The 14,596-nt window shown below is 33.9% G+C and overlaps 1 protein-coding gene across 1 annotated transcript in view; it reads right to left on the bottom strand.

The window, feature by feature from the left end:
* Positions 1-336: 336 nt before the first annotated feature.
* Positions 337-14,596, bottom strand: part of LOC129479169 (putative ankyrin repeat domain-containing protein 20A2) — a 52,696-nt gene continuing 38,436 nt past the window's right edge. Inside the window, 8 exon segments of the mRNA XM_055271851.2 lie at positions 337-1,861; positions 1,863-2,246; positions 2,248-2,337; positions 2,339-2,397; positions 3,498-3,678; positions 5,045-5,060; positions 5,063-5,207; positions 8,947-9,017. Of these exon segments, the coding sequence (XP_055127826.1) occupies positions 1,432-1,861; positions 1,863-2,246; positions 2,248-2,337; positions 2,339-2,397; positions 3,498-3,678; positions 5,045-5,060; positions 5,063-5,207; positions 8,947-9,017 (1,376 nt within the window). The 3' untranslated portion in view covers positions 337-1,431.

Below are 14,596 nucleotides of genomic sequence, written 5' to 3'. Positions count from 1 at the left end.
TCTACTTTGAAAATAATCACACACATCAATTCACCATCTTTTCATCATATGTACACACTTTTATTTATTACTGAATTCAGTGAGGGATGCAGAATGTGTTATCCTCCTGCCAAATTGGTATTCTCTTACTTAACACAACAGATTCATCCTAGCATTCAATCATCTTAGAAGCTCAACTCAACCTCAAAGTTCCTAACATATTCAATCAACTGTTCAAATCCTTCCAACAGATTCCTGTCTCAGAATAAAAGTAAAATTCCAATGGCCTTTGAGGCCCTAGGTAAACAGGCCTCTACCTCCCTCTCTGACTTCAAGTTCCTACAACTCCCTCTGTAATTACTCCATTCCCACTGTACATGAAGCCTGCCACCCCTCTTTAGTCTGAAAATGGGGATCTAATGCCTAACTCATAAATCACAGGCAGCTACAGTATATCTTTGTACTGGACAAAGTTATATTCAAATGACAGTCATTGAGCCTTGAAATAAAAATTATGAGCTAATTATTAATAAACATATTCAAAGTAAATTATGAATACCAGTGGGAAGACTAAATCAAACATGGCTTTGCTGAAATTTACCACATTTACCCTAAATTATAATTTTATAACAAGTAGGTGCCTTTAAAACATTATGTGGTCATAAAAATATGTAATTTGAGACTGACATATTTTCAGATTTAAGTTATATTAATATGAATAATAATAAAGCTATACCAACCAAAATATATAAAAATCTACCTAAAGCAAGATATTACAAGACACAGCAATACACTTCAGTTCATCTGGGAAATCTAGAATTAAGTGTCGAAGCAAATCACTTAATTAAATTTTAATTTGAAAATACTCATTTCAGGTGTAAACATTTCCATTTATACCTTCATCATGGTCTTAACATGTGGCAACATAAAGACATTAAAATTATTATTTCAGCAGTACAGGACTATCTACCTTAAAATATGACTCTGTGCCTAATAAAATTTCATAGGTGACACAATGTCTTTTCTCAAAGTAAATCATCTCTCAGCTCTACCTTTTATTTCCTGGAAACAACGTATGTTTCTAAGCTGATATAGTAAACACATTTTTCCTTTTTTTACTAAAAAGTTTTGTTGAAATATAATTTACATACTATAGAATGTATCTGTTTTAACATGAAGATAAAAGATTTTTAGTAAATTTACTGAGTTGTGCAGCCATCTCTACAACGCAACTTTAGAGCATTTCCATCACTGCAAGATCCCTCACGCCCATTAGCAGTCACTACCAGCTTCCAGCCCCAGCCCTTCACAAACATTAATCTACTTTTTGTTCCTATACATTTATCTTTTTTGGATGTTTCATGTAAATGGAATTATACCTATGGTAAACACACTTTTTATCTATTGATTTTTATATTCAACTAGGTACAACATGTATCCAGAACCAAAGGTTTAAATTTTCTTTCTAGAAGTTTGAAAGTATTTATCTTCCTTGGTACTTACTACTCTTTCTGTTTTCTCTTTCTCATATTGAAAGAGACTTTCTTTTAAATAATTATATTCATTCATTCGCTCCTTATTTTTCTCTTCTAGCAGGAGGTCTTTCTTTCCACTCTCAATAAAGCCTCTTTGGATATTAATTACTATCTCTTCATGATCCTCTTTCTGATGAACATCATCTAGTTGCTGTTCAAGCCACAGATTTTCACGTTGGAGTTAACATATCCTCTCTTCTACACAGTTCCACTTTCCAGTGGATTTACTCACTTCAGCTTCTGCATTTTGATACATCTCTTTCATTTCCTTTATTTGCTGCGGTGTTTGGCTTAGGTCGTTTTGTACAGTTTCTAAAGCCAATGACTTTTTTCTGAGAGTATCTCGTCTTACGGAACTTATCTTTTAAGGTATTGAATTTAATTTGCATTTTAGAAAGTTGTTCAGTGAGAAACTCATTCTCATCTTTTACTTTGGAAATATCAGCACTGATTTTTACTTGTTCAGAAACATCTTGTGTTCTCTCTAAAGCAAGTTTTAGGTCTCTTTCTGTTTTCACACTTTCATTGTGTTTACTTATAGCAGCAGCCAGTCTAGACTGATAAGATTCAATGTCAGGTTCCAGTCTTTCCTTGCTTTCTTTTTCCTTCAACAGTTTGGAATTGAGCCTTGCATTCTCAGCTTTGAGATCATTAAGCTCTTGTTGATACTGGAATGCTGTTTTTGTTATCATTTCCTCATTGAGTTTCATACTCTTTTCAAGGTCAGCATTTATTTAACAATTTTAATTCCTTAAGATATTTATTTTCTTTTTCCAGGTTGTCATTTTTCATTGTGCATATTTCCTGTCTGAGTATAGCAATATGTCTTCAAAATGTAATTTTCATCCATCAGATCTTTCATTTCTTCATGATTATGAAAATCCTAAATAAAACAAAAGAAAGTTTTAGCTAGCACTCAATAAAATAACATATCATGTTTACCTCTGAAGTTAATGAATAACCTGCACATCCATATACTAAAAAGGTTACTGTAAGTGGATGTCCAACTGGAGAAAAAGTTGAAGCAAAACTTTGAACCTTTTAGAGCATAAATTCCAAAAAGTTCAGAAATGTATTTAAAGTCAATGAATTTATAAAAGTAAACACACACACACACACACACCAGAGAATTTTTAAGAATATCAGAATTGGAAAAGCCTTTCCCTGAATTACAACAAACCCAAAAGCATAAATTAAAGCTTTAACAAATTTGACTAAATTAAAATATATTAAAAAATTGCATTTACACTTTGCTATCTAACCCATACACCACCTTATAGTAAGAACCTTAGTTCACACGTATTTGGACAGATAAAACTTCCCAAAGTTATTACAGTTCTGTTTCATTGATAATATTCTATTGCAGTTTGACTCTTTTAACACTTTTATTGTCAGTTATAAGAATTACATTTACTAAATCATAAATCTAGATATTATACTAGTCACTCCTATATATATTCATTGATGAACTCATCTAGTTACCACAATTTTGAGAAAGGTTAAAAATATAAGCAAGCTACAAGATTTTCCCCAGGACTGCTGACTCTACTTCTAGTTCTCCAACAGATCACAGTTACTTCTGTGGTGCAAATATATCAATACGAAAGAAAACTTTTATTTCAAAACACCAATAGTAAATAAGATAAAATTTATAGAGCTCTTCTTAGAATATCATGAGATTATATGTGATTGCAATAATTTGTTTCTTCTTTGTAATATTAGGTACAGTAATCAATATGAAATAGGGGAAAGTAAAAGGAACAATTTTACCGGGAACAAAATTTTCTATGTGGATGCCAAGATTTATAATAAATATTAATAATTGTACCTGTAAGTGTCATCATTCATTTTTAAAAATGAGATAACATTTCTGGTTTGTTTTAGACCTAAATAACATATATTAAATAAAGTGGATATTATAAGTAACATACAGTTTAAAATATAGAGTTTAAAATACAGAATTTTTACCAAAGATTGATTTACCTGATTTGGAGTATTTCTTGCAGTCTTCGGTTTCATCTCTAGTGATTGAACAGTTGGCTCAAGTTGTTTTGCTTCAACTTCTTTCTTATATTGTTTTTCTTTCCTTTCTAATTCTTCTGTACTTTTTTTGTACAGCATATTAACATTTGTTTTTTCTTCATTTTCTTGTTTTAAGGTGCGTCTGCAGATAAAGACATTTATCTTAAAATTCATTTTGTTAAAAAATAAAAAGTTCATCTTGTGATCTACCTCTGCATATGTTTATTATTCTAATAAAATTTCTACATTCTATATTATTTTTCCTTTGTAGTTTTCAGATATTTAATTTCTCACTTCAACATCTTCAGAAGAATGCATATACTTGAAAAGTAGTGAGGAAAGAATATTCTGCTAAAGTTTCTGTTCCTAGTCACTCTAGTATATATTATAAAAAAGGATACTGGAGATTATTCAGTAAAGTTACAAGTTCAAAATTACCTTTTTGAATCACACAGTCATAATCACTCCCTAATTTAAAAAGATCATTTACAATTAACTAATTTTTTAAAGTTACTATTTATTGACAAGTGTATAAGTTCACCAGAAATAAATTTCAATCTTTATGAAATATTGCAAGTATCTCTCCAAATGATTGACAGTGTAAGATGGCACCTTCAGATGTCTCTCACACAAACTATATCTGCAGATGACTGTAACCCAAAACTAGGTTAAAGAGTCTAACATCTCCACACTTTTTACATTTCTTTCTTAATACTTTCAACACCTTGTTATGACATATTTTATATAGTTATTGGCCTATTTTTCAATATGTGTATTATATAATTAATGTCCTTAATAAGTATGTGTATGTTTACACAAGTTATATTTTCCTGTGAAATCTAGTCCCAGAAGTGAAGTTGGTGAGTTAAAGGGATGTCAGGTTATTTGAAATTTTGACACACAGCACTAAGTTACCCTTCAGAAATAATTTACCAATTTTATATACCAACAGTGTATGAGAATGCCTTTTTCCTCACATTTGCCAACACTAATAATTACTTTATAAACATCAGCATGACTTTAAAAAATATATCTTATTTTATGTTAATTTGCATTTTTCTGATTACCAGACAGGGCTACATATCCCTGGTAAAAGTATAAAACTTGTTAATCATAAGGAATATTAGTCCAATTTTGAATTAGTTTATAGCACAATGACAAGTATCTGCTGTTAAATACTGCTATAGCCAGCCAGGTACGGTGGCTCACTCCTGTAAACCCAGCACTTTGGGAGGCTGAGGTGGGCAGAACACCTGAGGTCAGGAGTTCGAGACCAGCCTGGCTAACATGGTGAAACCCCATGTCTACTAAAAATACAAAAAATTAGCCGGGCATGGTGGCACATGCCTGTGTTCCCAGCTACTACGGAGGCTGAGGCAGGAGAATCACTTCATCCCAGGAGGCAGAGGTTGCAGTGAGCCAAGATCATACCATTCCACTCCAGCTTGAGCAACAAGAGAGAAACTCCATCTCAAAAAAAAAAAACAAAAACACCGCTATAGGCTTACCTATCATGCTCTTCTTCAGCTTCTTGGGAAATTGCTGAGGATATGTTTTCCCAATCTTTCTTTGTTGGGTTAATCTGTCAGCAGCAGCAGCAGATGTGCTATCACATATATTTTCTGATAGTTGTATTTTTTCACTTTTGTTTGTATTATTTCCTTCTTTGACCTTTAATAAAAGTAATATTAATAATTATTATTTTATTCAATAAATAACTTTTTCCCTGATTTTTTCACTTGATTCAGGTTACTGTCACCATTTTAATCATAAAAATATTTTGTGCTTAATTTAATTTTAACATTATACCTAGTTATTATAATTATAAGATATTCTTATCATCTCATCATTGAAATTTTTGTAAAGTCTGCTCATTTCTGTTTGAGTGAATAGAAGAATTTTCCAAAATTTCAAAAAGGGCTCTTCTCCATTTTGTGCTTTTATTCCCACCCACTCTGCTATCTGATATAAATGTTTATGCTATCTGACTGGCAGAAACAGAGAAATAAAAAGACACAGGCATAACATATGTCTTCTGTCTTTACCACCTGGATTTTACATGAAACAGCCAGATAAAGAGGATGTGACCTTGTAGGGCTTCAGGAACAGAAAAGAAGCTCTCCCTTTTCTGCACTAAGCTATTCTTTTTCCCACTGCTTTTTATCTCTCCGTTTTTTTCTTTGAATCCTGGGATATCAAAAAAAGTAAAGGTGCTCCCTGAACTATGGGAACAAAAGTTTGCCACAACACAAGAAGCAGAGTGAAACTGCTGAGTTTCTAGTGTAGAATTCTGGAAAATGAGATGCTCCCCAGATTTCACATTCAATTACCACAAAAGTTTATAGGTGGAAAACATATGGTACAGTTATCTACTTTAGCCCCATTATCTATGGGAGTCAAACCAGCCAAGACATGTTAAATGTTTCATCCAAAGCTCCTAAGGTGGCATTCCCTAGCATTTCATGGCACCAAATAACATGATACAATTCTATATTGCTGAATTACATAAATTACCAGATAAATTTATCAAATTAGTCAGATATATTAAAAGTCTAACTTAAGCAAAGCAATTTAATGCTTCAGAGGGTGGAAAAAGGCCTCATCTGCTTTACTTTGAAAAAAGTAAATCTCTAGATTTTTGTCTATCTTTAGAACACAATGTACAGAACTCAACTTTCTACTAAAGAGTCAAATGCTAAATTTTTGGCTGAGAAGTTATGCTTCTTATATGATAAAAAATCATACATGTCAAAACTTACCATACTTTATTAAACAACATAATATAAAGGTCTGATTCAACAGAAATACTGGAGAGTGGTAATTTTTTAAAATATGTGGAAGTATGTATTTGTTTTCAAAAGTATTTGAAATAACCATGATGGGACTGTAAGTTCAAACAGTTTGAGCTAAGCAGATAAACTTGCATGCATGAAAACACATTAAACAGACTCCTTTGGCTGGGAATATTCATTGCAACCCTCAAAGTTAGATGTGTTTTTGTGGCTCTTCTCAGTCATTGCTTCCCAGCCATTGTATTCTCATTCTATCATTAAATAAATGTAATTCATCTCTAAATGAATACAGAAAAAAGAATCTAGAATCTAGAGCTTGTTTCTTTAGCGATTTCTTTAAGTTGATCTGGTTCAGAAGGTCACATGGTATATGGCTGAATTAGTTTCCCAGCCCATATGCCACTTGGAAGACTGAGAGTAAGACTTAGGTTGATTAATGAACAAACATTATGAGAACATTCTCCAGAACTGTTATTTAGATAGAAGAACTCATCTACTTTGACACATAATTACACATTTAGAAAACCCCACTGTAACTGTACACATGAGATTTTCTTGAATAGAAAATTAGACTGAATCAAATAATTGATAAACAGAAAAAAGAGAAGCAGCAAGTGAACCTCTGTCTTTTTGAAATTGAACTGTCTCTTTCTCCAAAGCCAGGAACTCTACTTGTAACATGCCTACCTCATTCTTAAACCTTGGAATATCTTGCTGTAAGTCTTCTAGCTATACTTTTTATGTCCTCTTACTATGTGGTAGAGAATAACTCACATTTTATAATTCAAGATTCATGCTTTGGTAGTTATCACCACTGGGATTGTCACATAGTGGCTTCTGGAACAAGCACTGTATTGGTTTTCTGTTTTTATAAGTATCTGTAACAGCAGATTTACTGTGGCTTTCTATCTGAATCATATGCTCCATTTCTTTGGGGTGGGTAAATCACAAATCAAAAACACTTTCAGGATCTCTAGACTGAGGCCAATGCCTAATGTCTCATTTCCAATTAGTGGTATTTGGGTTTATATTTTTTGCCATTTGCGTGTCAAACTCTTAATCTTTTTCATTTCAATCATAATTGCTGGGTTCCTTAATTTTTCAGTTCCTTTACCATTACAAAAATTTTCTTCATCTGTGTCAGAAACAAGCTATGTGTCTGGTTTGTTTTCATTTTTATAGTCTGATTTGTTTTCATTTAAATGAAGCTTAGAAGATGACTGGTAAGTGTATTTCAGGGACCTGGAGTGTGAACAGAATGAAAAGACATTTGACATGGGCTTCCTCTGTTCAGGTGCTGTCTGGAATGCCACAGAGTTAGACCCTCCTGATGCATCTTCCTCCTCACAATCAGGGACATGATTCATTAGATTAGAGGGCACTCCCTTTAAGTTCGTCCCTCTTTAGAGTTACTATGTAGGAGCTCTTCCTCAGGGCAAGCAGTAATTTTGGAGTTTTCAAAACTTTCACCAATATTCAGCTTGAACTTATTTGTAATGAATTTTAAAGGAAGTCCTGAATATACAGATATATTCCCTTTATCACAATTCTTACCCAGTTCTGGTTCTTGAGACTTTTTTTCCCCCACAGGTGCAAAAGTGGAAAACTAATTTGCTTGTTTGGTTTCTCAGATGTCTTTTCTGTCAGAGTGCATGTTTTAAAATTAGCTTTAATCCAGTATAAACAAAGAAATATTAGAAAATAATGAAAATTTAACTATGAAACAATCTATGTGTTGCTACTCTTAAATTATGGGATTGTAACTAAAAAGTAAAAAATAATTTGCCATGCTACAGTGCATTTATATTTCTGAAGATTAACTAGAGACTAGGCAAACACTAAATTATTAAGAGCCAAACTGAACACCAATCAGAAAGAGAAGCAAAATTTTAAATTCTAATTCAAATGATGTACTATGATAGTATTATGTATTTAGATAGATTTTCTGCTTATCTCCACTTCTAATATATTTTAAGTCCCACTAGTGATAGTGGATGGATTTTTTAAATTTTAGTAATATTTACTATTTATTTATGTTGAAATAAATTTATTGTTTGTACCCTGACACCAACGGTCCCATTCTGCAAGGTAGGATTCTCTTAATAGGCAACTGGGTTGACTTTTATGACCCCATTCACTCCCTGAACACAGACACAGAAGTCAACTGGTGACCACAAAACAGAGTAAATCTTTAAACTCAGCACTGGTGAGCAGCAATATAAAACTGCAACATTTGAACCACTGGCAATGATGACTCCTTTAACATTAGTTTAACTCAGTGGCCATCATTGTTAAATTGTTCATAATTTCTATTCCTTAGTAATATGACTCAATATTTCATGTTACCTTCCGTATTATGAGTAAAGTTATAAAAATAAAAGAGCAAGATAATTCTGGAAATTTCTTGCCTCAATTCCAAGTGTAAAGACAGCTATGAGTTACTACAGATGGTAGGAATATCTTAAGTTTCATAACTGGTTTAAATGTTTTAAATATTAAATATTATGATCTATTGGATTATAAAGGTATAGTCTAAAAGGTCATGTCATTTGGACTACACTTTGTTACTAAAGCAAAAAAAACCCAATATTAAACAAGAAACTTAAATTTTTATATACCTGTGGTTGTTTCTTTTCACTTCCTTCAAGCCTTTCTTGCCCTTCCTCTGAAGCCACTCGTAAGGCTTGTTCTGTTGACAAATTCATAGGTTTAGTTCAAATGAACTAAGAACAGTTAGATAAATACTATAATCTTTATAAAAATAGAGAATAACATTTCTTTGTATTTTATATTTTGAGAGTTTAAGTGAAGCTGAATGTTTACTGAAATATTTACTTATTTAAGAAGTACTTCTAAATATCCAAAACTTCAACAAACTACTTGGGGAGACACTAGATATCACCAGGTTCAAGCCATAAACAATCTCAGAGTCACTCACAAATTGTTCCACCCAACATAGATAAACAAAACTGTTGGGAAAAAAAACCAAAATTTTAAAATACAGTCAAAATATACCATGTAACACTTTATTATACTTCATAACAGTATCTTTTTAACAACACACCAATTGAGTTGGCAGTTACTAACAATTTGCAAAATTGTTGTTTATACCTTAATTAGCGTGCACCCTGTTTTTCACATCGCAAATGTTCTACTATTCTGAAAAATTTATTTTCATCTTTTAAGACTCAGAATGTAGGCTGGGCATAATAGCTCACATCTGTAATCCCAGCACTTTGGAAGGCCAAAATGGGAGAATTGCTCGAGGCCAAGAGTTTAAGACCAGCCTGGGAACCATAGCTAAACCTTGACTCTACAAAAAATTAGACAGGCATGGTGATATGTGCCTGTAGTCCCAGCTATTCAAGAAGTTTAGGTGAGAAGATCCCTTGAGCCCAGGAGTTTGAGGTTGCAGTGAGTCTCGATCATGCCATTGCACTCCACCCTGGATGACAGAGTAAGAACTTGTCTCCAACAACAGGAAAAGAAAAAAAAAAAGGCTCAGAATGCTATGTGAAGTCTTCCTTGATTCTAGCTATCTTTCTCCACATACACAGGTGTCTGCTTCTTGGGGCTTCCTTGGTACTTTGTCAATTTTTCTAGTATCACTTTACCACCTGAACCACACATGATGTCTTTACATGTCGATCCCCTTTGCTGCTAGACTGTAGAAGAAAATCTTTTGAATCATCTTTGTATAAACAGTCTTAACTTAGCTAAATAATTAGTTACTGAGTTCCTGCTAAGTGTTAAGCAGTGAAGTTTAAGAAAGGAAAATAAAAGCAGTCAGGGATGGCTTTCCTAAAGATCATGCATGAGCTGAGACTTAGAGGGTAAGGTTAGCCAGATTAAGGGAGGCAGAGGGCAGGAAAGGGTAAGCACACGCCAGGCAGCAATAAGAGAGGGAGAGAAGCCTCCAAGAGCATATGTATTTCTCTACAAAACAGGAACGGTGAGGGGGGTATTACCAGCAGCTCAGTAATTCCAGAGAAAAAGGCAGATGAGGAAAGGGCTACAGATGGAGATTTGGACAGAAGTCAGTTTCTTTTTCTTTTCTTTCTTTGAGACAAGGGCTTCTCTGTCTCCCAGACTGGAGTGCAGTGGCATGATCTTGGCTCACCGCAACCCGGCCTCCCAGGTTCAAGCAATTCTCCTGCCTCAGCCTCCCGAATAGCTGAGACTACAGGTGCATGCCAGTACCACCTGCTAATTTTTGTATTTTTAGTAGACATGGGGTTTTACCATGTTGGCCAGGCTGGTCTTGAACTCCTGACCTCAAATGATCCAGCTGCCCCAGCCTCCCAAAGTGCTGGGATTACAGACATGAGCCACCGTGCCCAACTCAGAAGTCAGTTTCTGAATGCCTTATATAAACCTTTAAGATGATTGGACATTAGGTATTCAGGACTGGTTCACAGATCTATTTGTGTTAGAGATAATTAACTCTAAATACTGTGAGGAGCATAAAATTCTGAGGCATATAAATAAATGAACAAAGATAAAATATAAGGCAATGTTGCAAAGATGATGCAGGCCTGAGAAGATGTTTTTAGAGATATTTAGAATATAAGTATCAGTGGCCATTATAAGAATGAATTTGTACTGAATGAATAAATGTATATATCTCGGTCCCTGGAGAAATACATTCTGTCATTACTTTACAAAAGTTATCAAATGAGAAGTAAAATAATATACATAAACTGTTTCAGTTACTTGTATTTACTTTATACTTTTTCTGTTTCAGCTTTACTGTGCCAAGAAAATGCATTTGGGTTTGTTGTTGTTGTTGTTGTTTTTTGAGATGGAATATCACTCTTGCTGCCAGGCTGAAGTGCAATGGTGTGATCTCAGCTCACCACAACCTCTGCCTCTCAGATTCAAGCTATTCTCCTGCCTCAGCCTCCTGAGTAACTGGGATTACAGGCATGTGCCACCATGCCCAGTTACTTTTGTATTTTTAGTAGAGATGGGTTACTCCATGTTGGTCAGGATGGTCTCAAACTCCCAACCTCAGGTTATCCACCCGCCTCGGCCTCCCAAAGTGCTGGGATTACAGGCGTGAGCCACTGCTCCTGGCCACATTTGGGGATTTTGTTTTAAAAGTTCTGCTTCCTAGATCTACCAAGCTCATGAGAAAATAGAAGCAAACAAGTCATTTGCATATGTAAGAAACTTTGGATTTATAGCTTGTTATCACCACTCTAGAAGATTATCATCATGTTTTGCAAAACAAAATGTTAATTCTAGACATAAGCGGTAAAAGAAATTAAAACTGTAGGGGTGAAAAAATATTGCATAATTTATTATTGTTCACCTGATCATATAACTGATTAAGGGCACTGAATTTAACTTGTATGTAAAGTAGACCCCATCGTAGCTGCAATTAATCAATAGACTGAGTGTTCTAGCAGAATTAAATTTGATGCTCATGTGTTATCTTTAAATGATACAGCTCTGCTGAAAATCCATACTCCCAGTGCATGATTATCCATTAAGACAAAGTGATGGAATGTGTGAGTACAGCTTAGGAGACATCACAAGGCAAATGCTCAACGGTTCCCATTAATATTGGGAAAATCAACACTATAATACAGAAAGCCAAAGACATTATTTAATATTTGGTTTTGGAAGGTATTTTTAGTGACACTGCATACAGTTGTACCTAATAATTGCGGAATTAGAGATGTAAAAATAATCAAAGCCACATTGTGTTTGAGAAGGAAATCTGTAGACATCTACCTGGTTTTCCCATCCAGCCCCAAAATTCTAAATATAATCATGGTACCCACACTCAAATTTATGTTAAATACTAACCTCAGTGAAATTACTTTCTCCTCATTCTCTTTGTTATTTATATGTTGCTTTCCTTAAAGGAACAATACAAATGCCTTGCGAAGAAGCATTCTGTTTGGTTGTAGGCTGCATAAGGGGAGTAAACACAAAGTACATTTGACCACAAAATGACTTTTTAAAAGTCAGAACTATGGTAGCATGAAGCCAACCAAGGTAATCTAGAATAAAATTTTCTATGCTTCTTTCCCTTCTTTGCTCTCTTTCTACTCTAATAGTTGTGATTCACACAGGTAGAGTATAATTGCCTGATAGAAACACAGCTCCAAGATTAATCCTTTCTTTAACTGTGAAGTTCGTGTGTCCAAAGTCTGTAGTTGCTGTCTGATTTTTGATCACTGATGGTGATAGATATTTATCATCAACTCACAACTTCCCAAATTTTTGAAAGGTCTTACTATTGATGGTTCAAGTAGTAGAAATATAATCTAAAATACCTGAAAATAAAGTTTTCATTTATTAGAATGTAAATAGTAATACAAATTGTAATAAGGTATAAAAATTCCTTCTTCACTGAAGAAGTACCATGTTGTCCTCTACCCCACAAACACACTACTCCTTCATGGTCTAATGTATTTTACAAGTCCTGTAATTGCTATTAACTCAGACAAGTTTACTTAACTAGAGTCTCTCACTTTGTTCTAAGCTTTTGTTATTTACTACAATTTACTTTGAATCAATTAACGATGTCTATTATATATTTTGTTTTCCATGAGAAATTTTATTAATAATTAAGATTCTTCAGAGATAAGAAAATATTTGAATAACTAACTTTGTGCATAAACACATTAAGGTTAAATACCCATGACATTATTGTGTGTTTCTGTGTACTAGAGACAAAAACTTCAAAAAAATTTTTAATGAATATACGTTAAATTAAAAACTGCTTTCATTAAACTGAGATGATCTTCCCTCCATGCATGAATACCTTCAGAATTCACATGTGAAGCCTTAAATATAGACCAATGATTTGTATAAAATATAATAGCCTTAAAAATCTTATTTGTAGCTGGCACAGTGGCTCCCGCCTGTAATCCCAGGACATTGGAAAGCTGAGGTGGGCAGATCACCTGAGGTCAGGAGTAGGAGAGCAGCCTGGCCAACATGGTGAAACCCCATCTCTACTAAAAATAGAAAAATTAGCAGGGTGTGGTAGTACATGCATGTAGTATCAGCTACTCAAGGAGCTGAGGCAGGAGAATTGCTTGAACTCGAGAGGCAGAGGTTGTAATGAGCCAAGACTGAGCCACTGCACTCCAGCCTGGGTGACAGAGCAAGACTCTGTCTCAAAAACACAAACAAAAAACCTAATTGTTCCTATATAAAAATAAGTCTATGTTCACACTAGATCTGAAGCATACACAGTGCCGTGAGACAGGAAAGAAATATATTTAACAAGTTATATTCCGGGTTTCTGTATAAATAAAACTGTTGAATTTAAGCTTTTAAGACAAGTCAAGGAAAAGAGCAAAAAACACAAAAGTGAAACTTGAAAGTTCATTTCACCAACAAGGCCTCACGATCACTGGACATTCACAAACTAATAAATACTGTTCAAAACATTAGTTCAGAATTTTGATCTGAGTATCCCCAGAGTTTCAGTTTCATTTAAGGATGTCCAAGAGGTCAAATAAGACAATGTCATTTGCTCTTTTCAGTTTTCTTTTCTGAGAACAGCACAGCAAACTTCTTCAGAGAAATGAATTGTCCTAACTTCATAGGCTAGAGGCTCATGGGTTGTAGTTCTAAGGGCATTTATAAAATATGCTGATGCATGCTTGCATTCTGAACTTTTTAGCTTTAAATTCTCATATAGTAAATACTAATAGATACAAACTGATTAAACAAAAGCCCTTTTAATCTGACATTATTTTTGTTTTTATTTTTTTCATTCATCATTTATCAGCAACAGGAGAGTCTAACTAAATGTGGTAAAGTGGTCTAAGGGAATACAATGAAAAGTGTAAAATGAATTAAACCAGAGATAATCATATCAATGTGGATACATCTGGAAAATATAATACAATGTACACCAAAGAAAGTGGCAGAAAGGTATATAAAGTGTATAACCACTCGCATACCATTTTAGGACTCAAATTAAAAAATCTGCATACTATTTCTGAGCATCACAATATAGCTAAGGATTTCAAAAGGGCATTGAAATGCAAAATAACCAATTCATGATGTCAGTAGCCTCTATGCAATCATGTTTTAAAAACCTTAACATCAAAAAGTCTCAAAATCACCATTTTAAAAGATTGTGTCTACCAGTTATAAATGAGTACTTTCCTCATTTTTGATAATCAAAGATGCAACAAACACACATACACACACCTATAAATACACATACATACACAGTCTGCTCTTTAGAACATCTGATTGCCTTCAGATCATCAGTGTAATAACACTAGCAGCAAG

The sequence above is a fragment of the Symphalangus syndactylus genome, chromosome 3 (genome assembly GCF_028878055.3).
Source record: "Symphalangus syndactylus isolate Jambi chromosome 3, NHGRI_mSymSyn1-v2.1_pri, whole genome shotgun sequence".
Taxonomy (NCBI): domain Eukaryota; kingdom Metazoa; phylum Chordata; class Mammalia; order Primates; family Hylobatidae; genus Symphalangus; species Symphalangus syndactylus.
The sequence above is the reverse complement of the archived record's forward strand: the minus strand, read 5'-3'. Positions and strand labels throughout refer to the sequence as shown.